Genomic DNA, 25,631 nt, shown 5'->3' with positions numbered 1-25,631 from the left:
GAGACCTAACATGCAAGCATGAATCAATAGTGTTGAAGTAGGTTAATATTTAAAGGATAGACAACAGCAAAGACAACTATGTGGAACAAATAGAGAGGCATTCTGTAACTATAAAAGGGTTAACTCAACAAAATATATAGTAATGCTAAATGTTTATGTATTAAAGCATCGCCTTGAACTATACAGCAAAACTGATAAATTAGAAATCTCTGAAAGATTCAAACGTGTACTTAGTAACTTTGACATTCCTCTGTCAAAAATACCAACAATCTCTAAAATCAAGACCTGCAAAGATAAAGCAAACATCATTACAAAAGCAGCAAGGTTTAACAAATATTTCTTGAACAGTGACAGTGAGGCAGTGACAACCAGATACTGTCTTTTAGAACACTCACAGAGCATTCTCCAAATAGACCAAGAAAGCTATCATAAATGTTATTCTAGCCGGGCAGTGGTGGCGCATGCCTTTAATCCGAGCACCTGGGAGGCAGAGCCAGGTGGATCTCTGTGAGTTCTTGGCCAGCCTGGGCTACAGAGTGAGTTCCAGGAAAGGGACAAAGCTACACAAAGAAACCCTGTCTCAAAAAACCAAAAAAAAAAAAAAAAAAAAAAAAAAGTTATTCTGGTAAATTCTGCCAGTGTGTACTCGGAAGAGAATTCTGAATACTGGCTCATAGAACCAAGACTGAAAACCTACCAAGTATGTTCTCTGACAGCAATATTATTAAGCAAATAACAAATAATAGAATTGTAATGGGAAATCATCAAATACTTTGGAGTTAAAAAATATACTTTAGGATAATCCATGGATTAAAGAAAAATGTCAAGGAAAAAATTAAAACAATTAATTAATAAATGAAAAAATAAAAATATTACAGGCTTCTTGCCCTACACATAAGGGAAGTTTCAAAGGAAATATACAGCACTGAAAATTTATGTAAGAATAGAACTTTTTCAGATTGATAAACTATGCTTCTACTTTAGTATATTAAGAAGAGCAAATTTGCTGGGCAGTGGTCGCAAACGCCTTCAATCCCAGCACTTGGGAGGCAGAGTCAGGCGGATCTCTGTGAGTTCGAGGCCGAGGCCAGTCTGGTCTATAAAGTGAGTTCCAGGACAGGCACCAAAACTACATAGAGAAACCCTGTCTCAAAAAACAAACAAAACAAAACATACACACGTACACACACACACACACACATACACACACACACACAAAAAAAAAAAAGAGAAAAGAAAAGTAAATTTAACCAAAAAGAAGGAGGAAGAACATAATAAAAGAATAGAGATCAGTGAAATTAAAATGAGAAAAATAACAGAGAAAAATCAGTGAAGCTAAAAGCTCTTAGAAAATAAAAAAAAATCTACAATTGGACTGATAATTAAAAACAGATTATACTAGATGGGACAGTGTTGTAGTCAACAGTAGAATACTTGCTTGCATATATGAGGCCCTAGGGTCAATCCCCAACATTGTGAAAACAAACAAAATAATAACAAAAGCCAGTGAAAACAGATTTTTTTTTTTTGGGGGGGGTTTTCAAGACAGGGTTTCCCTGTGTAGCTTTGAGCCTTTACTGGAACTCACTTGGTAGCCCCCAGGCTGGCCTCGAAGTCAGAGATCCGCCTGGCTCTGCCTCCTGAGTGCTGGGATTAAAGGTGTGTGCCACAACCGCCTGGCTCAGATTTTTAATATGAGGAATGAAAGAAAAATTAGCAAAACAGACTTCAGACCATTAGACATTTGAAAACAAGGGAATAGCATAAATAATTTTATGCCCATAAATATTTAATCTAAGAGAAATAGATAAATTCCATGGAAGATAGATACTATTAAATGTATAGATATCTTCAATTGTATTTGTAGTAGGTAAAATTATGAGATGGCACATGTATTGGTTTGAATGAAAAATACCCCCATAGGCTCATATGTCTGAACATTTGGTCACCAGTTAGTGACACTTTTGAAGTGTTATGGAACTTTTAGTACGTGGAGCTTTGCCAGAGGAATTATGTCAATGGAGGTAGGATGTCTTCCCATGCACTGTCTCTATTTCCTCTGTGTGTGTGTGTGTATATGTGTGTTTGAGATGTGATCTCTCAGCTTCCTGTTCCTCAATCATGTCTTCCCTACCATTACGTAAATCTAGCCCTCTGGAACCATAAGCCAAAATAAACTGTTCCTTAAGTTGCCTTTGCTCATGGTGTTTTATCACAGCAACAGAAATGTAACTAATACAACAAGTAGGATGCTTACTTCCTAGAATACATGTCCTGTATGATCCCCTCTTAAGTGAGTAGTCTTTGGATGTGATAGGGTATCATCCCATGATTATCTTCTATTTTGTGGTAAATATGGTTTGCAACATAATTAAGGTCATTAATCACTGAACTTAAGTTAATCATGAAAGATTAACTTGAGTGGCTTTTTACTGATTGATGAGTGACTGATTGATTGTGGTGCTGGGGATCAAATTGAAGGCTTAGTGCTTGTTTTTCAAACACACCACCACCAAGCTATACCTTCAACCACTTGGGTTGCTTTTTAAAATAATTTAGAGATAAGGCAGGGGGTTAGAGAGATTTGAAGCAGCTTAGACACTTACCTGCTGTCTGAAGAGAGGCAAGCTACCATAGATGTTAAAACTACACAAAGGTAAATTCTGCCAGTGTGTACTTGGAAGAGAATTCTGAGTCTCAGATGAGATCCACCATTGCTGACAATCTGTCAGCCCAGCTAAGCCATGTCTAGATGCCTGATCAAAGAAACTGGAAGATGGTAAATATTTATTGTTTTAAAACTAAGTTTGTGCTAATTCTTAGGCAGCACTAGAAAACTTTTATAGTATGACATCTTTTAAAGAAATCAGCTTTTAAGTTATCCCTTCGTATAAGGGGCTGGGGAGATGGCTCAGTGGTTAAGAGCATTGGCAGCTTTTCTAGAGGTCCTGAGTTCAATTCCCAGCAGGTACATGGTGGCTCACAGTCATGGGATCTGAGGTCCTCTTCTGGCATATAGGTGTACATACACATAGAGCACTATAGACATAAAATGAATTAAAAAAAAAGAACATGAACATTAAAAAAAGTTATTCCTTCCTATAAAGTACTACTAAGATAATGCACTAAAAATTTTCCCAAGCCATTTTTTTTGTACAAAGGTGTTTTTAAAATTATTATGGGAAGGCAAAATGTAAAGATGGAAAGTTATTTCAGGGACTAAGGATGTAGTTCAGTATGGAGTACTTGCCTACTATGTGAAAGAAAAATTAAAAATTAAAATTGGAGCCCTTTGTATTGCATGGTTTGAAGATAGAGCTACAGTAATGAAGATGATGTGTAACAGTAAGGACCACTATAGATCAATATCGTATATGGATCAATACAGCAGATCTGAAAGTATTGGAAACACTTGCATGTACATGATTCATTGGTTTTTACAAAGCTGCAAAGGCAAACCACAGAGCAGTATTGTAAACACATGTATCTAGAAAAATCTGGAATTCATAGGTAAACCAAACCAAACCAAACCAAACCAAACCAAATCAAACCAAAACAGCCAAAGCCTTCCCAGGCTTACCAGATGGGAGGCAGGAGAGTAAAGATTGGGTGACATAAAAACCACAGAACTTATTTTCCATCATTATAGGTATAGAAACCTAAGATCAAGGTGCCAGCAGGGTTGGGTTCTGGTGAGGGCCCTCTTGTGGGTGGCAGACTGCAGATTTTTATATTTTTAAATAGTAAGAAAAAAAAAAATAAGGGCAGAGAGCTCTCTAATCTTATTTGTGAGAGTTCACTCTCAAAACCTAAATTACTTTTTAAAGGTCTCACCTCTGACTATCACACTGAGGGGTATGATTTCAATACATGAATTCTGGGAGGACATAAATATTTAGTTCATAAATAGCACAGAAGATAAAAATCACTTCCAAATGCATCATAGATTTAAATGTTCAACTATAACTATATAAAACTCTTAGAAGCAAACAAAGGTGACTATCTTTGTGACCTGTGTTAAGGATTTCTGAGATATGATCCCCAAATAATCCATACACAAATTAATTTTCACACTAATTTCAAACTTTTGTGTTTGGAAAACATTGTTAGAGTATAAAAAGACAAATATAAAGTGGGAGAAAATATTTGCAAAACACATATCTGATAATGTGATAATGCTTTCTTTCCAGAGTAAAGAGCCAATGCAACTGAGTACTAAAATGACAGATGATGAAATTAAAAAGGTGCAGAATGTGTGAATAGACATTTCACCTAATTTCCACATGAAAAAGCAGGCGACACTGTTAACCCACAGGAATGTAAACGGACCTACAATGGGCACCACTGCACTTCCACTGGCACAGCTAGAGTGCCAACAAAACTCAAACAAACAACAACAGCAAATGCTGAGGAGAAGGGAGAAATCTTACTGTGTTATGTGCCATTACAAAAATTAAAATAATTGTATACAAAAAGGAAATCTTACTGTGTTATGTGCTGTTAAACTTAAAACCAGTAACAATAAAAGAGCCATAGCTTCTGCCATGCACTTTCAGTGAAAATTTTTGCTGCCTTTGCAGAGGGACTGATCAGGCCCTTCTGTACTGGCCGAGAGTAACTGCACGTATACTATGTGCGAGGGATGGCAACTGCTTGTGTGGTGCCTGGGCCTGAACTCTGCTGACGAGAGAGGCACTGACCAAGTGAAAAGTTTTATTTGAGGAAACAACAACGCTAGATAAAGAGAGCACATGGTACTTCTGCCTAGGCTGTTCTGTGCCTGAATTTAAGCAATTATGCTGGGTTTTAAAAACATAATTTAATTTTTTTGAGGTTATAATATAATTACATTGTTTGCCCCTTTCCTTTCCTCTCTTCAAACCCTTCCATATACCCTACCCCTTTCTTTCAAATTCATGGCTTCTAAAAAGAAAAGTCTGTTGTGCTTGTGTTTGGGTGTGGTGTATGTTTCCTAAATATATAAATGCAACCCACTCAGTCCATATAATATTACTTTTATGTATATGCTTTTAGGGTTGACCATTTTTTATTGGCTAACCAATCGGTGTGGTGTTCCCCAGGAGAACCATTTCTCTCCCTTTTAGCATTCCTTATTTGCCTGTAGTTCTTTGTCTAGGGTTGAGGCCTTGTGAGCCCTTCCATTACTGTGTTATTTTTTAGAAAATACTCCAGCACATAGTCTAAAACTGGTGTACTGGGACCCAGAAAGACTAACAGCTTCTCAGATATTTACCGTTTTTGTGTACATTGGTAACAAAACGAAGAAATCACTGCTTGAAATTCAAATATACAAATATAGTCAGGCTGTGTATAACTCCTAGAGGAGGCAGGTGGTCTGCTTTATAACCTTGGTTTTGAAGATGGAAGCAGTTTTACATTTGAATCAACATGTCTGACAACAGAAGTTATGCAAAAGGCATGTTAGTGGTCCAACTATTTTCTCTATAAGGTCTTCAATATTGAATCCAGAAGACTCCACAGAACTACCACTTCATTAATACGTAAAGTCTCACTGAAGCCCAGGCTCACTTGAGACCTCTAAAATGAAATATAAGTAAGCATGACTATTTTATTGGTGTGAATCCCCAGGCACCAAGGTAACACTTCTAAGGAATATGCTGTAGTAAGGATAGTTTTGAGTTGTTTTTCATGAGGAAGGGACACTCTGCAGGTGTTAAATTTGCTAGGGTTCCATAAAGACAGCAGTAGCCAGATGTCAATGTTAGTAATATTTTAAAACCTTATAAAGTGTGATTCCTCCTTGAAAGCTCAAGAAAGCAAACTGCACTAGACACTGTGGTCCCAAGAATCACTGAAGAAAACTGGAGGATCGCCATGCCCTGGCATAATCCTAACTGATTAGGTTCCTCAGGTCCAAAGTGAAGCCAGTACCATGGGACTAATGTGCTACTCTGCCGCCTAAAAGAAGCACTTCAGGCTCACAGCTGCCTCCTCCTTTGTCTCCTGTGATACAAGGAAACCATGCACTTGACTTCAATCCCTGGCAGACTTTGTTTTTGTTTAACTAGTAGTTATATTTCCCAAAAGGGAAGCTCTAATTGGGTTATGTCACCACCATTCAGTATGTTGTGCCTTTGAGGCAAAATCTATTTGAGGAAATTGAAAGTATGTAACCCTTATTCATTAATACAAAAAGCATCTTGTGGGTCCAGCCTTGTGTCACTTGGGGGTGGGTTAGGGTGGGGACACATAATGGCTTTTGGGATAGTTTCTAAGTAATGAGAACACTATAGGGTTCAGAGGTTTTAGGCCCAAACAAAGCAGGGCTTTATTTAATTAGCCTAATCTCTTTTTATTTTCTTCAATTATAACATTAGCTAATACATATCAGACCCATACAAAAATAATATTTGGGTGACAAAGCATTTTGATGCCTGGGAATTTTAAGTAACATCAACATGTTGTTACAGAGGTAGAGCTTATGAGAGAGGCTGGCATTCTCAGGGACAGCTAACATAGAAGCAGCTGGCTAGTGTGCCTTGTGGTTTTAATTATTCTGTCAATTGTGGAGATGGCTTCTCTTCCATGACCAATTGGGGCTTGTTTAGCTAGGGCTAGCATTCTGCTGTGTCTGAGCACAGCTCAGAAGGTTGAGTGGAACTGTGTCAGAAAGCCACTGCTTGATCTCACTCACTTGTTGCAAGGCTAGTTGAAGCAGCAGAATCTGAGTGGTTAATGGGCTGGTTGGCGAGAAAACCTGAGCTCCAGCTCTAATTAAAAGAATGGCCATCACTAGCAGTGACAGTTGTGTCAATCCCCAACTGCTGCATCACCACACTGGTCACACAAATAAACGGGATTCTCCACTGATATACTGCTGCCTGTTCGAACATGTCATCTTTGCCTGACATCATGGGTGTATTATTTCATTTGCCTTACTTATTTCCCTACATTTTTCATAATGTCACAGTTTTGGGAAGACATTGGCTGTCACTGAGAGTACTCTAGAGTTTACAAAATGTTTAAAAGTATATTTTTTCATTATAATCATTACAAGCATCTGAAAAGATCACTTGCACCCATGACTACTTCAGAATTACTATGGCTGGGAGACCTGCCACTAGATTTCACTGCTGAATATGTTCTAAAGTTATGCTACTGCTGTATTGTAATATTAAAGTACACAATAACTGTGTGTCAATCTATTGGCTTTCCTTTGGAATCCTGTAGATTTTATTTTAGATTTAACTTTTTTTTTTATGAGAATAGGCCTCTAAGCTTTACCATATTGCTAAAACAGTCTACAGTCTGTGCACCCTGTAGTGTTTATGCACAGAGGATACCCACCCCAAACTCCCCTCCAAACACAACACTAGGACTAATCCAGTCTACGCAACCATTCAGTTCATTAGCTGAGACCCAAGGCTACTCATTTCTTTCTTTTTTATTCTTTACATATAAGTATGAAAGTGCATGTGTGTACAGAAATATGTACCCATAAAGTGATGTCCTATAGGTTATTATGACCTGGCTGCAGTCTTAGTTTTGCTACATATAGAACAAATTACTTAACCTCTTAATTTCCTTCCCTACAAAAGAACTAATAAGAGTACCCAAAACTCTTTGAATGTATTGCTAAATTGGTTAACAAGCTGCCAACTCATAACACAGTGACTGATACATAAAACATGACTTTATGAAGGCTAGCTAATTTTATCACAAATAGTAGTAAGTATAATCATGTACACAGTCTTCCCTTAGTGTTCAGGGGTGAGTGGTTCTGGGATCTCTAGTTATCAATATCTGTAGATGTTCAAGTCCTTAATAAAAACATAGTACTGACATATAACCTACATGTGTTCTTTCATATATCTTAAACTGTCTCTAGATTACTTATAATACTTAATACAATGTAAATGTTACAGAGTCATTTTAGAATACTGTCTAGAGAAAAAAGACAAAAATGTCTGTACATTGTCCAGTATAGATAGAATAAGTGTCCTCCTCCAAATATCATGAACCTTCAATTAACTGAATCTGTGCCTATGTAACTCACGACACAGAGGGCCAACTGTACTTCAATAATCAAATTTACAAAATATAAATTATTAAATATTTATGTTATAAACATTTTACTTTTTTGTATTTTTGAGACAAGAGTTTCTCTGTGTAACTACTATGGCTGTCTCAGTAAACAGTCTGACCTCAAACTCAATGAGATCCACTTGCCTCTGCCTCCAGAGTGCTGGGATAAAAAGAATGTGTCACCACCACCCAACAATCATTTTACATTTTATAGACTATTCCATTTAATATTTAAGGTAAAGGTTGAGGTAAAAGAAGAAATACTTGGAATAGTACCTGAAATAATACCTGGATTTTGCCACTTACAGGGCTCGCTACCATATCTAATTTCTGTAGAGATGATAAGTGGGGAAATGATTCTGAAAAATGATTGTTTAGAAGATGGACAGTGTAATAAAAGCTGCAGTGCAGTCAGCAGGTAATCTGGGAAGTGTAAGATGCTAAAGCATCCATCCCAGCATTGTGTTAGGCACAACAGCAAGGACTGTGACTGCAAAGATGTTTCATTCAGAGAAGGCCTCTTCAGTTCTCCTCCAGAACAATGGGCTGCTCAGAAAGTGTTCGATTTAATTAGTTGTGTAAGTAGAAAGAGACAGTCATCCGTTTCCATGGAGTCAAATGCATCATTGGCACACTTCTCCATGGAAACAGAGACAGGAAAACAGAAAATGCTAAAGTGAATGAAGTCGCTGAGCAGTTGGTGAACAAAGATCCAAGAAAGATAATTTATCAGTAGTACTATGACACCAGTTTAGGAAAGAGAAATAGCACATATGTAGCAATCATCAAACATGTGGTATGTAAAAAGATGTTTAAAATAGACTGAAATTTAAGAACAGATATTTTAGCATGAACATACACAAGTTGGGAAACGGCACAGAATGAAGATGCGGCCATATATACAGAAAACACAGTAGCACAATGCCTAAAAGACCAGCACTGTCCCTCAGTCAATAATGACTCAGGAGTTCCTTGGATAAGGTGCTAGAAAATACACGGTTCAATCAGTAGATTTATTAACTCTATACTTGTTACATGTTATACCTTTTAGTTTTTAAGAATTTTCTTTTAAGTATATTAAATTATAGGAAAGTTTCAAGTTTTACAATGAAATGTTTCAATTAGTTTATATGAATGAACTAGTGTGCTTTTACTTTACAGCATACCACACAGTTTGTTTACTTTGGAAGACTGTAATATTCAGTAAAATAATGAATAAGTCACTTTATATAGTGCTTTTTTTCTCGAGGAACTCTGATTCAAATTTTTCCCCCCTTGGGGAATTTTGTCTCAATCTGTCTCTCAATTCAATTTAATTCAACTCAATTCACTTTTAGTCCTGGCCCTCAAGGTATTCACAGACTACTGGGAAGGAAAGATAATTAAATATGAGTTATAATATTTACTCATTTCTTCAACAAATAGTCCTCATATGCCTACTATGTGTCAAGTAGTCTGCTGGATATGGTAATGAATGACTCAGTGTGTTCTTGGAGAAGTCACTAGATTATGTGGAACAGAAAGACATTAAAATAGTCCTTCACACAAACATAGCTATAGAACCTCTATGAAGGAAGCCTATGGAGTGCCGAGGGAGAATACAATGAGGAGACTGAGCTGAGATTGGATTGTGGGAGCAGTTCTCTTTGAAGAAGCAGCCTTATTGTACAGAGCATGGAGGTGATTAGAGTTAGTCAGACAGACAATAGCAGGTGAAAGTCCTGAAATAGAAAAGAGCTTGGCAGGCTGGAGAAAGTGAAAGGAAGCAAGTTTTCCTAGAAAACAAGTTGTGCAAGGTAAGGCTGGAGGTGGGAGAGGTACAAGCGGCCTTTTAAATGTTCTTCCAAATATAATGACAGGAAATGAAAGCTTTTATAAGCCAGGAAAGATTGTAAGTGTATAGACTTTTTTATAGACTCATATAGAGCTGAAATATTCAATGAAAATTCATAAAGGGCAAAAACAACGGTATGATTATTATAAGGTCAAGGTGGGTGTAGGGGTATAACATGTACAAAATCCTGGATTTCACTCTCAAAAAAAAAAGAAAGAGAGAGAGAAAGAGAGAAAGAAAGAAAGAAAGAAAGAAAGAAAAGAAAAGAAAAGAAAAGAAGAGAAGAGAAAAGAAAAGAAAAAAGGAAGAAACGTCAAAAGGAGGTCCTAGAGGAACAGGTCTATACTCCCCGCCTGTAGGAAGCAGAGGATCAGGAGTTCATTGTCATCCTCAGCTACAATGAGAGTTTAAGGTCAGCCTGGGCTAAATGAAATGCTATCACAAACACAGGCAAGGTAGTAAGTGACTGTTGGGGTACTGACAATGTATTGTTCTTTAACTTAGATGGAGGTTAATGGATATTTGCTTTGTATTCATTTAAGTTGCACATATAAGTTATATGTGCTTCTTTCTATGTATTTCTCAAAAATAAGAGGCATATACATCTCTGTTTTTTAACCATGAAAGAATGGATTAATGTGATAAGGTGGGGTTAACGGGTGTTTCAAGAAACTCAGTTTTGGATGATAACTGCTACTTTTCCTTGTGGTGGTATTGTGTTCCCCAAAATATTGTGCACCCTAATAAACCTATCTGGGGTCAGAGAACAGGACAGCCACAAAATTAAACATGAGGATAGGCAGTGGCAGCACACGCCTTTAATCCTAGCATTCCAGAGGCAGAAATCCAAGATAAAGCCAAGCATGGTGACTCACGCCTTTAATCCCAGGGAGTGATGGTAGAAAACAGAAAGATATATAAGGCATGAGGACCAGAAACTAGAAGCATTCGGCTGGTTAAGCTTTTAGGCTTTGAGCAGCTGTTCAGCTGAGAGCCATTTGGGATGAGGACTCAGAAGCTTGCAGTCTGAGGAAACAAGACCAGCTGAGGAACTGGCGAGGTGAGGTAGCTGTAGCTTGTTCTGCTTCTCTGATCTTCCAGCATTCACCCCAATAACTGGCCTCAGGTTTGATTTTATTAATAAGACCTTCTAACAATTCATGCTACAGTTCCTTCTTTATTTTGCTTCTTTGGAACTGTATACTCTGGGTTTTAGTAAGACATGATACTATCCAGGGAAAGGCTAGTTCTTTAGCCTCCTTTGTCCTAGGGTGTGGTTCTGTCCTTAATTTTAGTCTACCTCCTTAATGACAAATTACTTTCCTCTGACAAGTGAGCTTTTTTGACTGCAAAGACAGTATCTGCCTTGTATCCATATAAATGCTGAGCTTTGCGAAGCCCAGCTGTGGTAGCATCTCTGGTTCGTTCTGTGGAGAGATTCCTACCCACCCCAGGCACCCATATGCCTCTGTACTATTATCGTCAGCTAGAAGTCTGACTTCTTTAAGCCACTGTTGTGGCAGTTTAGCTGTGCATCAATGTAGTTGTGAGGGAAAGCTGAGGGATGCAGCAACACATAAAGGCAGATAAAAGGCAAGGAGGGTGTTTCTAAATACAAACAATAGAACATGTTTAGATGTTTATGGGGATATTTTCTAATAGAAGAATCGACAAAAGGTTGAAGATGTCATCAGAGGTTTAAACAAAATGGAGTAAATTCCCAGAGAAGAAGGATGGACAGAACACAGATCCTGACAGGAAGAACTGGCCTTTGAGAGGAAGCTGAATATTTTCCATTTTGTCAGAAAAAAAAAGAAGGGGGTAGGTACAAATATAGGGAAATTTGTAGATATTATTCTAAAAGATGAGGGAGTTCCTATTTAGTGTCTCCATTTTCTCTAGGGATCATACAGTATTATCTGAGAAAAGAAGGAGGAGAAATTGGGAGCCAAGCTTTCAGCACACAATGAAGGCACCAAGCATTCACAGTGGGAAAGGTATAGAGTGATTATTTGAAGCAGGGATCAAGAATTGGCATATTATCAATCTTCAAACTATGTCTGATTGTTCTGGGGTTGCCAGGAATACATAAGTTAGGTTCATTCAGAGTTGCATGACAGCCAGGTGAAACAGAATGTGAGCGAGCAAAAAGTGAGTATTTCCAGGAGAAAGTTGTAACAGTAGACCATGGAATGAAGGATGAATAGGGAGAGAGATAAAGAGAGAAACTGGTGGCAAAAACCTAGGGAAGATGTGTTGGAAGGCTCAAAAAGGAAGAGAAACTACTGTTTCTATTAGTAAGTGAGCTGGAAGTGTTTCAGTTCAATGGCAGAGCATTCAGATGAGTGATGTGGAGGTCCCAGATGTCAAGTTCCAGGGAGGAACTGGAGATGCAGGCAGCTGAGTTGAAGTAAGAACAATGTGTCTGATTGAGGGAGAGAAATATTTATAGCATATACAAAATTTGAGGCAATTTATTTATTCTTAAAGAAGAGTTTGTTTAGTAGAGAATAAAGCAAAATGGTAGCAGGGGAAAAATCCAGGGAGTAGAAAGTATAGAGAAAAGTATCAAAAAAAAAAGAATAGAAATATCCTTGAGGGTTACAAAGGTTAGAGTTCACAGGCAGAAGTTCATGGAAAAAGTGGGAATGTAAGATGAGAAAAGATCTAAAGGAACAAGTATGAAAGTTCAAGTATTTTTAAATTTATTGCCCAAGTTATCAATCATGAAGTCATCAAACACTGGGATGTATAAACATTAAAAATAATGTTTACTTACATTTTATTTGTTCTCCTTTGAGAATTGTGACTATGTGAGTTGGGGATTTTGATAATTCTAGAATGTTTTTTTTAGCCATTTTGGCCTTAACTCTGTTTATTATTAATTTTGTTCTCTCTAGAACTTCCACGCTGGACTTCTAAACCATAAATTTTATATAAATGACAGAGAAGCACACTGAATAATTTTAATCATCAAAGTTATTTATAAGCTTAATACTTTGAGTTAGTTAAGTATAAAGTTATATTTTGTATAGTAAATTTACCAAGTAATTTTCACCTCATCCTAATCCACATTCTGAACCTTCATGATTTAAGTACTTTCTTGTCCAAGTACTGGAATAAAATACAACTACTAATATAGTTTTGTTAAAATGTTTAAGCACACTATAAATTAAATGATCACCAAACTCCCTTAGGACAGAGTTGTTTTTAGTAGTTTGCTTTTCTTTGGTATTTGTGTGCATAACCATTTGCGGTGGATGTCAGAAGTCAAGCACTGACTGGGTGTCATCTTCAGCTGCTCTCTACCTTCTTCCTTGAAAGTAAATTACATTGATATATTCATTTTGAGTGTATATGCATGTGTATATATGTACGTGGGTGTGTATGTCATGATGCCCACGTGTCAGCCAGAAAACCTGCATGAGTTGGTTCTCTCTTTCCACAGGTGAGTCTCAGGGATCTAACTCAAGTTGTCACACTTGGCAGCAAGTGCCTTTACTTGCTAAACTATGTCACAGGCACTGAACCCTGAGCTCATCAGTTCAGCCAGGCTGAGCATTCAATGAGCTCTTAAGATCCTCCTGGCTGCCTCACGTCAGCACAGGAGTTTCAGATGTACCATTCTGGCTTTTGCACGGGTACTAAGGATTTCAACTCAGATCCTCATGCTTGTGTGGCAGACACTTTACTGAATGAACTATCTTGCCAATTTATTACAGCATCTAAGTTTACAGGGGACTGCTTACCAACAATGAGTCTCTGAAGTGTACCCTTATCTCCATTAACTGCAGCAGCATGAACCTTTGATGCTAATGAGGATCCAGCAGACAGCACGTTCTCTGAAATGTTCATAGTTTTCTCCACAACATAAGAGACCTGAAACAGTGAACGAGACAATGAGTACAAGCTGTCCTGGACTCGCTCTGTGGCCCAGGCTGGCCTCGAACTCAGAGATCCACCTGCCTCCGCCTCCCGAGTGCTGGGATCAAAGACATGCGCTACCACCATCCAGCCAGAAAACACTTCTAAAACTTGCCTTATCAGTGCTAAGTTGGTAGCTTGTAATGATTTATTATAGATATTTAAATAGGATTTAACTATTTAATTCCTGCTTCTACAACTGCTATGACATGGCAAATTAGATGGCCTTTGCACTACTTGCTTAACTTCAGAATGAGAGAATTTTCACAAGAAATTAAAGACATTTATATTAGGCACAGAGTTTAAAAGTCATACTGACTTCTAAGATTAACACATGTAATTCGATTCTACACAATTTTTGTTGAGATCAGACTGGGCCCTGCTTTAAGTCACTCCAGATTAGATAAAATAGTGGTTTTTCAGCTTGTGCCTTGCCCTGAGAGTCTTCACTTTATTAAAAGCTTTTGAATTCTGTTTTGAGGGTAGAGGATGACTGTGCTCCTGGGTGGAAGTGAACACTAGCTTCTGCCCAGCACCACCCATGCAGCACAGACTGGTAAATGACTATGCAGAGTCATGAGGGATCAGAGAGTACCATCCTATCAACTTCTCAAGGTGCAAAGCCTATGCAAACTTTGTTGAGGAACAATTCGAAAACTGTGATATTCCTTAACTGAGAATTTGCATTAGGCATTGTCCCCTTGGGAACTCTCAGACAAGACCCACACAGAGGGCAACAAGAGGAACAAAAGGTAACTGAGAAACAGAAGGTAGATTAAAGCTAGGCACTAACACTCTGGAGCCAAACCAGGTGTAGCTCTGTAGGAATTCTCCCACAGTATTGAGACCATGGAAGCACGTGAGCATATTAAAATAACACTAAGGAAACCAGCCCCAGTTGGACATGCTAGACCAAGGCTGGGTTGTAACTTCCTCATCTGGACCATATAAAGTGTAAGACCTAGCAATGCAATGGCAATGGCCCCCACCAACATATCTTCTGAGACTCAGTGTGTGCATCAAGGACTGACAGACAGTTCTCAACTCTCCCTGAGGCTTCAGCTCAGCTGGGTCCCTGGCTGTTGAAGTAGACTACTTGACTGCAATCTGCCCATCCACCTGCTTGCTTGCCTACATTGGAACCCACTGTTCTTGTTCTAATTTGGTTTTGCTCTCGTCTCTGCAGCTGACTATATCTTTGCCCTCCACCCTGACTATCCTGTGGCCTGATGTGAATAGCAGCAGCTTGCTCTCTGTGGCTGACTTGGGGTTGTTACTTATCAAGACAGACTCCACTTGAACTTTTTTATCAGCCTACGTCTGAAACCTCACATTCTGCCACAGCTTAAGTTGTATTCATTCTGTAAATTGTATATATGCACATTTACTGTGTGCTGTTTAATATGAGAGTTAATATTAGTACCTGAGATTGGAATGAAACAATCTGCAGTTGCCTTGGCCAGATTACCAGAGTAGATGGGATTATCTGGCAAAGGGCTACCACTCAAACTGCTTGTAAATTTATTTATTTTATTCACTGAAATCTGATGTAAAAAGACACAATCATGCTTGCCTATGTTTCTGACATAGGTCTTGCACAACTGACAAGTATATTGAGTTGTTCTAATTTAGAAAATAGTAAATTATGGTAAAGGTTAGCTTTTCATTTCTTTAATTTGCTGACAATGTAAGTTAACATGCTGGCAGAAAATAAGGAAGATGATGTTGTGAGGCACTTCTGTCTTGTCTGAGCATCTGTCATGTTAGAACAAAGAGCATAATAGGCAGTACTGTATCAAAGTCACTTGAGAGACGTGACAAGGATTGGGGTAAATCATAGTAGGAAACTACATTTAAATTCCTGGTCCAGTTGTGTTAATGATCAGCCGTGTGTCTTCAGACTACCTCAGCTCTTTAAATTTTAGTAGTTATGAAAAATTAAAAATTTTAGTAGCTATGTTCTTTTATTTAACAAGTCAGGGGCCAACTATTCTAGCATCATACTGAATTCTAAAACCTCCTTTTGGATTTAAAGCGAACAGTTTTAGGTGTGCCAGATCACAAAAATTTATATTTGAAAACTGTCAAAATAGTTATATCTATCTGTATAAATAGTTATATGTGCTTAACCATAATTTTTAGCAGTTACTACAGTAATAGGTATACAGCTGGTGCTGAAAGAATGTTTTGAATGAAATGTCATAGGGCAAGTACTAAGTCCAAAGGGTAAGTCAGATCAAATTTTAACTTCAGGTAGTAATGCGGTTTTCTTTTCTGTTCTTTTCTTTTTTTGCCTCCCTTTCTTTATTTTTTCAAGACAGGATCTTGAAATTTAGAGACCAGGTTAGCTGGGAACTTATTATGTAGACAATGCTGGCTTTAAACTCCCGATTCTTCTGCCTCAGCCTCCCAGGTGCTGGGAATGCTGGCATGCACCACCATAACCAATCCTACTGTGTATGAACTTCTGTTTATCTAAACTTGGGTTCTGTCAGAGAATGAGGTGAGTGGTACATTGATCAGACCATACATTAGGAAGGAGTAGATTTAAGAGTATTGGCTCCACCACACTTCAATTCTGAAGGCCCGGAAAAAGCCATTCCTCTAGGGCTCTTCTTAACAGAAATGTTACTTTCCTTGCTGCTCCCCCCAATAAATAATTTTTTTATAGATAGAAATCAAAGCCACTTTGTTAATGCTGTAAAACGTATCATCATCATTAAATCATTATAGAATAAACCTGTGCAATAAATACTCTAATTATTACTAAGCAAAAGTAGAGGTGCTGAGCTCACACACAAAGAAGATGCAGTTCTGGTTAGGATGAAAGGGTTGGTGACTGGCAGACCTCAGTGGAGTCAAACGTCCGACATGGTGAGACTTGAGATGGGTCTCCAGAAAGAGAAGGGGTGAAGCCACTTCAGGCAGCAGGAAAGCTGAAGCAAAGCCTGGGCACAGGGAGAACACAAATGCTGAGCGCCTCCTGGGAGCTAGGGAGTGATGATGTGGCTAATTTTCCATGCACCTAGAACTGGCTGGGGGTTCACAGAAGATTCTTGAAAGTTACCAGACACCAGGTTACAAGCCTTTGCTATGTGGTTAACTAGTACATATACTGTAAGAAGTGGTCACTGTCACTTAGGCACTGCGCTTTACAGTTTACAACATACATCCCTTCTCTCTTCCTTGCACGGTCCCTCGGAAGCAACCCTGGGTAAGTCCTAGACTGAAGCCCCAGTGGCAGCTCTCCTTATGTAACGGAGGAAGTAGCGCAGAAAGAAGAGGCAGCAGGCTTAGAGGCCAGGGATGGAGGCTCAGGCCACACCTCAGACCAGGCGGGCCAAGAATCTGAAGCAGCGGCCGGGGCGGTGCTGGCCGACCTGCCCGAGCCGCCCGTGGCAGACCGCTTCCTACTCACCCTTGCCTCCAGGACTGGCGTCCCGGGATGGCACCAGGAGGCACGACCCCCACGGGGCCGCCCCTCCCGCCAAGTCAGGCCACTGCGCCCACAGGGACAGACCCCAGGACACCAGAGCCCGAGCGCTCTGAATAGGCAGCTTGAGGCGCTCGGCCGCAAAGCCCTCTGGGAATTGTAGTTCTCGTCCCCCGAGGCGCAGAAGTACGCGGCCCCTTCCAATCCCGAAGAGCCCCGCGCGCAGATGGCTTGGCCGCCCCGGGCTCAGGGCCTAGTGGGAAGGAGAGTTCCAGCTCTCAGATGACGTGGTTCATGAGAGCACTATAGGGACTACATTTCCCGAAGTGCTCAGAGGTGGGCAGGACCCGGAAGTGAGGGCGTGAGAGGCCTCTCTGGAAGTTGTCCCGGGTGTTCGCCGCTGGAGCTCCGGGTCGAGAGGACGAGGTGCCGCTGTCGCCGGCCCCCGGAGCGCAGCCCTTTCCTAGCCCGGTCCAGTCCCAGCCGCCACCTCCAGACCCCACCGCGGACCCCACCGTTACCATGAATCCCGCCGTCTTCCTGTCTCTACCCGACCTCAGATGCTCCTTGCTGCTCCTGGTGAGTGTCTGTAGGGATGACAAACCCTCCGACTGAGTCCCTGACCGCCTCCCGCCCTCCGCCAGGGGGAACGGTGCTGCCCCTGCTTGCCTCGACCCTCCTCCGCTGGTGAGGCGTACACCCCCTGGAGCTGCCTTCACTTTCGCCGGTTCTTCTGGCTTCTTAGGCCTGCGGTCCACGAGGCCTGCGAAACCACAATCAGGGATTGAGACCTACAGATAGGAGAATTCGCCGCAGGGGAGTGATACGTGGGAGGTCACGGCTGAGGCCCCCTGGAGTGCGTTCAAGTTTTGGGGACGGTGAGGCCCTGCTTGGGGCCTCAGAGTCCTAAGGGACCGAGGGGACACCTTATGTCTTCTCCCACACTGGGAAGGGTGTGAAGCCGACAGGTGCTGGGGTCGTGTGAATCTCTGGATCCTGGACACAGGCTGGCAAAGCCCTCTGTTGTGGCTTCATGTGATTGGTTGGAAACCCGGAACTGGAGACTGGTTTGGTGTCTACTGGGAGAATGGGAATTTGAAAAGGTGGAGGGTGTGATTATCTGACAGGCGCTTCTAGGGACTCCTGCAAGCCCTGTTGCAACCTCTCTCTCTCACTGAAGCATGTATCTTTGTCAGTGCTCTTGAGAATAACCAGCTCTCCTGCATGCATATGTGCTTAACACTTCCCAGCATGATGGGCATCATCCCATCCTAGGAAAGAATCTTTCCCCAGTTTCTCTTCCTCCGAAGTATATCTTGAGTGTACGACTTAAGTGGCCTCGTCTTAAAGTCAAATTGAGACAAAAGTGAAGGTCTAAACGAGAGGGGTTTAATTGGGCTGTTATGACACAGTATTTGAAAATACTTGAATTATGGTAGATTCTTAGAAAGCTAAATTTAAGATGAACATCATTGAATATAAATTACTTTCTTCACAACAGAGCTGAGATCCAGGACAGGCGCAAAGCTACACAGAGAAACCCTGTCTCAAAAAACCACACACACACACAAAATTAATAATAACAATAGTTAACTTGCAAGAAGCTGTATAGTTGGTTACAGGGAAAACTGAGTCTAGGAATAGATTTTTTAATTTATAGTGTGTATTCGACTGTATCACATTAAAAAGTTTAACGTTTGTGCTTGAAAAACTTTTCATTCTCATTATGACCTGAAAGCCATTTTTATATACAATACTAAATTCTTTTCAAAATAAAATATTGCAAACTAAATGAAGTGAAAATACTTCTGAAGACTAGAGTTGTGTATAAACAAGGCAATGTTAAATGATAGAATGTCTTATTAGCACTTGTAAATTACTTCTGTAGAGAAGAATATTCTCTCTCTCCGTGTGTGTGTGTGTGTGTGTGTGTGTGTGTAGTTTTATTATTCACTGTGGCACCTTCTAGAACTGTTACAATAATGCTATTAGAGGCTGTATATTCTTAAGGACACTAATTACTAATCTTTTCTTTATCATAAAAAGAGTTATATATTAGAAATTATTTTTAGGTGACTGAAAAGTCCAAAGATCAAAAATCTCAAGACACTGAAAAGTTGAAACATTGAGTAGAAAAATGATGTCAGTCGAGCTGTTTAAGAGTAAGAACATTTAGCTGGGCGGTGGTGGCACACGCCTTTAATCCCAGCACTCGGGAGGCAGAGCCAGGCGTATCTCTGTGAGTTCGAGGCTAGCCTGGGCTACCAAGTGAGTTTGGAAAGGCACAAAGCTACATACACACAGAGAAACCCTGTCCCAAAAAACCAAAAAAAAAAAAAAAAAAAAGAGAGCATTTATTTTGAAATAACTCATGCTTTTTACTAGTGAATCTATCAATCATGTTAAATATCCAAATGATGATGATTTCTCAAATAAAGCCTATATTTTACTAAACTCTAGTTAAAAATACATTGTGTATTTCTCTTCCTAAGCAAAAACAGAAGAGGACTACAAACATAGAAACTATTTTAGAGGATTCCTGTAAAGACTGATGGGCTGGAAAACAAAGCCTCCGAAAAGTTTTCATGAATCAGAAGTACAAGTCAAACTAGATTCAATTTGAATACCGTGTTTGCTTACTTAGTTCTAATCCTAGTTTAGCAGATATTCATTCAGATAATCTCAACAGTGAGTAGCTTGTCTGAGTGCTAATTCAGTCATAGTGATGGAACCTGCTTACTCAGTATCCCACCTGTCTAATGAATAATCCTGGGTTCCCTTCAGGCATCAACATGATGACTCTTGCAGGCAGGCACAGAGAACTCCATTTCCCTCTTAGCTGAGGTCATCATTTTTCTCGTACATGGTTGGATGCCCATATATTCTTTTACTACAGTAAGGCTCACTCTGGACTTCAGTCTTGCAGAGCTATTAATTAATACCTACTTAAATTGTAGGGTTTGTGCAATACTAGCCGAAAGTATAACACTGAATTTCAGGAGGCAAGTGGCTATCTTTTCCCTGCTCGCAAAAGTATTCTAGAATACATCACTCCATGTCTTAAAAGCATTGCTGCATGAGTAACTAACCACACACACTTGGTGTGATAACTTCCTTTATGTGTTGACTGATCCTTTTCTACTTTGTGTCTGAGATAGGTTGATTGAGAATCAAAATAGGTTATTTTATGCTTAACTGTTTCTTAGTCATACTCTCTCTGCACTGGTTTGTGTAAGTTTTTAAAATGTGAGATAAGAGAGAGATGGCCAAATTGGAATGAACTGTGTCAGATATCCTAACTAAACTCCTGGGCTTTAGGGATTTTTACCCCTTTATTCCAGTTGTTCTATTGAAGATGTCTTCTCACTAATCTCTTGATCATTGTATTCAAAGATTCTCGGTTCTTACTAGCTCTGATAGTCCTGTGCTTGTGTAAGTTAATACACTTGCTGTTGCTGCGCTTGGTTTTTTGTTTTCTGTAAGTGTAGGAAGCCAAGAAAATATTAGCTAGTTTAGGAAGCTATGTAATTAGAGAGCTAAGTAAACACTTGTATATATCTACTGAATATATTTTTAAGATTTTTTTTAATGTGTTAGTTTTATTCATTAATGCTAACAATAAAGAAAATGTTCAGTCTTCAAGAAAAAGTACTATTGGAAGCATATGATGAGATTCATAGTAGGTGGGTTATTTATCCTTTTTATGTAACTTGTCCCATATCCATGGCTTACACTATATGGCTGATCTTTACAATCACTTGGGACAGTTCTAGTAAAATGCAGTTCAGAGTTATCCTGGGTTCCATTCCCAACCCCACAACAAACAAACAGTACACAAAGTTGCATGGGCCATATACCAGTTATATCTATCTCATAGGGCTCAGACATTAGTTTAATTCTCCCCCCCCCAACTGTTATCAAATCTATAAACTTATTCAGGTATTACTTGCTATTTAAATATTCTTTGTGTCTTTTTTTGAAAACTGATTGATCAAATTGGACCATGTAAGTTCTGTGCATGCTAGTTGGTTTGTGTCTCCTATGACTTTTGAATGCTTGGAATTGAACCCAGGCCCTTGAGCATTGTAAGCACACACTGTATTACTGAGCAGCCACCAGCCCAAGATGTTTAAAATTTGTAGCTTCCTTTTCCATCTCAGTCATTTTTGTTTCTTTATCTTGATAATTTCTGTAGGAACTGTGCTGTAGAACATCTTACACTCTTGTTATCACTGATTGTAGCCTCTTGATGTGGTTTTATGTTTCTCTGTTCATTGAATTTACTAGTAGAAATCTGTAATTCAATTTTTGTGGTTTTTTCAGCCACCAGCTCAATATGCATTGCTTACTTTGCTTATTTATCTTTCAAGTTAAGTTTTTGAAAATTTATTATTTACTTTGTAATCATGAAATTTATGATCTTCAAAGCCAACCGTATTGTGTTAAGATAATTCTGATTTCTTTGTCTCCTCTACTCTTATCAACCTCCTAATGTAAGATGACTTACTATTCTTTTTTTAACTCTTGTAATTATTTCTTTTTTAAAATTAATGTAAGTTATTTGCCTTTTTGTTTATATATTTTTCTAGTTTGATTATATATATATATTATTCATACTTTTTCACCTTAAAATTATAAAAATACATTTTTTAGCTTAAAGTTTTACATTAAAGATGTTGAGATAGAACTGTTCCACATTTGTGGGGGGGGAGGGGGAGTGCATGTGTGTCTGCAGTCAGAAGGCCAGGAGATGACATCAGATGTTGTCCTTACATGATGTCTGCCTTGGTTTCTGAGCAGAGTCTCTCATTTGTTGGAACTCACTGGTTAACGTAGGCTGACTGGCCATGGAGCCTTAGTCTTCACCTTCCCAATGTTGGAATTATAAGGTTGTACTACTGTGCCTGACTTTTAAACTTTAGTTTAAAGAATTTTAACTTAATTCTTTGACAGTTTCATATATGTATATAGTGTGTTTCAGTCATGTCCACCCATATTATCCATTCTTATCTCTTACCCCTTTTCTGCAGAAATCCATCTTCCCAAGAAGTACCCTTTCAACTATCATGCCTTTAAAAAAGTGTGTGTGTGTATTACCTGTTTGTGATGTATGACTCACTGAGTTTACTTAGAGTTGCTTGCATGAGCATGGGTGGGGAGGTTATTTACTGGGTCATGGGTTACTTTTCCGTGGGTACACCCCTGATGAACATGACACCCCCTTCCCCAGTGATCATTAACTGTCAGTGGTCCCTCATGGAGCAGTGCTGTCTCCTGTGCCTCTCCCATCATGAGGAAATGCTGAGAGACTGTCTTGTGGAGGCCACCACAGCTGCAGTGAGTGTCCACAAGACATCTTTTTGTGGCATACCACCTCACTCTTCAACTCCTGCAGTCTTCTCAATCTTTCTTCCACAATGTTCCCCAGCGTTGGAGGTGACAATATAGATGTCATATTTAGACATTTAGGACTGACTACTCCACTGTCACCTGTGGTTGGCACTTCAGCCAGTTATGAGCCTCAGCATTAACTGCTGCCGTAAGCTTTAAGCACCTTTTCCGGGGAGGGCTAGGAGCAGCACAAAGCTATGGTTATAAACCCGAGTATCAGAAGACAGTCTGGCATGTCAATTTAGCAAAACACTTTTTTTTTTGGTTCTTACTCATTAGGCTAGGCTGATTGGCTAGGGAGCCTATAACCTTCTCAGACACTGGCTCTTGATCAGGTTTACAGTGCCAACATCTGACTTTTTATGGGGTTCTGGGGGTTGAACTTCAGTCCTCAACTCTTGTCTTCTACTATGTAATGTTGACAGTTTACTAGTGTTTCCACTTATTTTCCTGTTGTTACAAATAGTTCTGCAAACATTAGCTAATGCATATACACTTTTGATAGTGTATCTTTGAGATAGATTTCTGTAAGTGAAGTGAAGTTGCCAGTGGTCAAAAGGAAATGGACAGTACTTGGAACTTTGTCCATGAAACACTACTACCCTGGGGTTTTGCCATTTTGTGGTCTTGCCAACAATGTAAGAGAATTTCTCTGTAGTCCTTCCAGAGTAGAACTGGGTATTTTTCACTGTGGTATCTCATTTAATTTGTTTCTTTTAATAGGTGTTTGAAGTTTTTCTTATTGTGTAAGATGATTTGCATATCTTTCTGTGTGTCTTCCTGACTGTACAGTTATACACCACACACACACACACACACACACACACACACACACACACACAGGCACACACATACATGCTCACACATATGAACATAAGTGCATGCACACACAGGCACTGACTCAACTCTTACATCCTTATAATAGTGTGTGGTGTACTTAAGGATAAAAGGTACCGAAATACACTTCTGAGAAAAATCAGTCTGAATTCAGTAGTATGTCTGGTGCGATAGCATTTGTAAAAGCCCAGAGGAGATGTTCATTGCCACAATTATAGATGTCTTTAGACTGCATGACATGGTAGTAAGTACATTTCTAGTAGCTCAGTCTTCAGATGCGCTGTGATTTATTTACTTCATCTTTTGCCAAGATACTTAGGTTATTGGCTATTTTGTTTTACAGAGTTTTAAAATGTACAAAAGATATACATTAAAAGATATTTGTTGCAAATCTCCAAATATATTCCATAACTATATTGATGGGTCATGCAAATATGTCAGTTTAATTGAGAAAAATCTAATCTTAGTTGAATCTTAAACATACACACACACACACACACACACACACACACACACACACACACACACACACACACACCTCCATGTTTTATATGTAAGTGGGGGGCCAGAGGATAACCTCAGGTGTTGTTTCTTAGACATCAACTTCTCTTTTTTTGAGATGGGGTCTCCTTACTTGCCTTAAACTTGCCAAGTAGGCTAGGCTGGCTTGCCAATGATCGCAGGGATCCTTTTGTTTCCACCTTCACAATGCTGGTGTTGCTATCATGTACCACCACTTTGTGGGTTCTGGGATTCAGTCAGATCCTCACACTTTGCTTACTACACATCTGCCTATCCCCGAAGGTTTTCATATTTGTTGAACATTTATATTTCTGTCTATATGTATAACACACATATATTACTTGTTCATGTTATATCCTCTTTTCAAAAACTTGGTAACTCTTCCAGTGATTCAGAATAAATGCTCTAACAAGCTGTAAAGGACAGTTGAAGGTGTTTGTTAATTGTTTATTGGTGTTTATTCAAGAGTGTGAAGAATGGATGTCAGGGCATCTATGTGGAAGTCCCAACTCTTCCATTTATGGAACTCTGTAACCTTGGATAAGTAATCTAAATAAAATATTTTAAGTCTACAAGATAAACGGATTGGGTTTCATAATTCTGTAACTTTTGTGTGTTGAATCTTGCTTTGAGAAAGGATAGTCTTCTAACTTGTAGAGACCCACAGAGGCTATCTAGTGAGAACTTACTCAGGGTCAGAGAATCTGAGCTTGCTTTACCCAGCAGGGCTGCATAAGGAGATGATTTGACTGTGGGTGTGGTTACCAGGTGTTTGGAAGGGTCTACACTTGGCTGTGCAGTGTGCTTTGATCTAGCAAGGGGGAGGTCTTTTACCCTGCCCCTTGGCATTGTTATAAAAAGCCCCTTTGAAGAGGCAGAAAGGCCGTTGGGTATTGATCCAGGTTTTCCTGAAGCTATCCTGTCTTTCTGTCTTTCTCCTCTCTGCTATCTTTCTATCTAAAAATTTCTTATCCCTCTCTTCTCCTTATAGGAACCCTTTAAAAGGTGGGAGCTGGCCTCCTACACTAACTTCCCCTAACTTGTAAACATTTGGTTTTATACGGTCTTAAAAAAAAATTTGCTAACTTTTTAGCAAGTTGTAGGACTCCACCACTCAGCCTGTTATCTTTGTAAAGAAAAGCATGCATGGCCACAGCTTTTCTGACACGGAATATCCTGCTGTTTCATCTAACTAAGGAAATGATTAAAAACAGTTTAACTTTCCCCAGCATCTATTCTTGTTAGTCTGCCTTTGGCTCTGGAGAGGGAAACTGTCTTCATCCCAGACTGCAGGAACTGTGTCTACATCATTAGCCTTGTTTGTCCCTTCTGTCACTTGAGTGCCTGTTTGCCATTTGCTATGAAAGAGATAAAGTTTTTAAGATACATCCCATGCTTCAAGAAACCTGTGCTTCCCTTAGAGAAAGAAGCTGTGTATAAATAATTAGAATACCAGAAGCAAAAAGAGATGTCTAGGGTGATTGGCACAGACAGGTCATAGACCTTGCTGCTTAGAAATGTGGGTGAGAGTCAAGTGGTCTCACATCAGGACTGCTGAATCAGCCAGCACTGTAAGAGTGCATGTGAGTGGCTTAAATGTATGTTAAAGTTTGAGAGATACAG

At 39.4% G+C, this 25,631-nt stretch overlaps 2 protein-coding genes across 6 annotated transcripts in view; one reads left to right on the top strand and one right to left on the bottom strand.

Moving 5' to 3' along the window:
* Invs (inversin) overlaps positions 1-17,400 on the bottom strand; it is a 163,143-nt gene extending 145,743 nt beyond the window's left edge. For all 5 annotated transcript variants that reach the window (XM_036179394.1, XM_036179396.1, XM_036179395.1 and 2 more), the window contains exons 1-2: positions 17,244-17,400; positions 13,651-13,780 (exon numbers count right to left, since the gene is read on the bottom strand). In XM_036179394.1, coding sequence (XP_036035287.1) covers positions 13,651-13,756 — 106 coding nt within the window. In that variant the 5' untranslated portion in view covers positions 13,757-13,780; positions 17,244-17,400. The remainder of the gene's footprint in view (positions 1-13,650; positions 13,781-17,243) is intronic.
* Positions 17,401-17,611: 211 nt separating this feature from the next.
* The window catches only part of Erp44 (endoplasmic reticulum protein 44), a 97,428-nt gene continuing 89,408 nt past the window's right edge, over positions 17,612-25,631 (top strand). Inside the window, exon 1 of the mRNA XM_036178599.1 lies at positions 17,612-17,837. Within this exon, the coding sequence (XP_036034492.1) occupies positions 17,781-17,837 (57 nt within the window). The 5' untranslated portion in view covers positions 17,612-17,780. The remainder of the gene's footprint in view (positions 17,838-25,631) is intronic.

This window comes from Onychomys torridus, chromosome 2 (assembly GCF_903995425.1).
Source record: "Onychomys torridus chromosome 2, mOncTor1.1, whole genome shotgun sequence".
In the NCBI taxonomy this organism is placed as follows: domain Eukaryota; kingdom Metazoa; phylum Chordata; class Mammalia; order Rodentia; family Cricetidae; genus Onychomys; species Onychomys torridus.
This window is presented reverse-complemented; position numbering and strand designations above follow the sequence as displayed.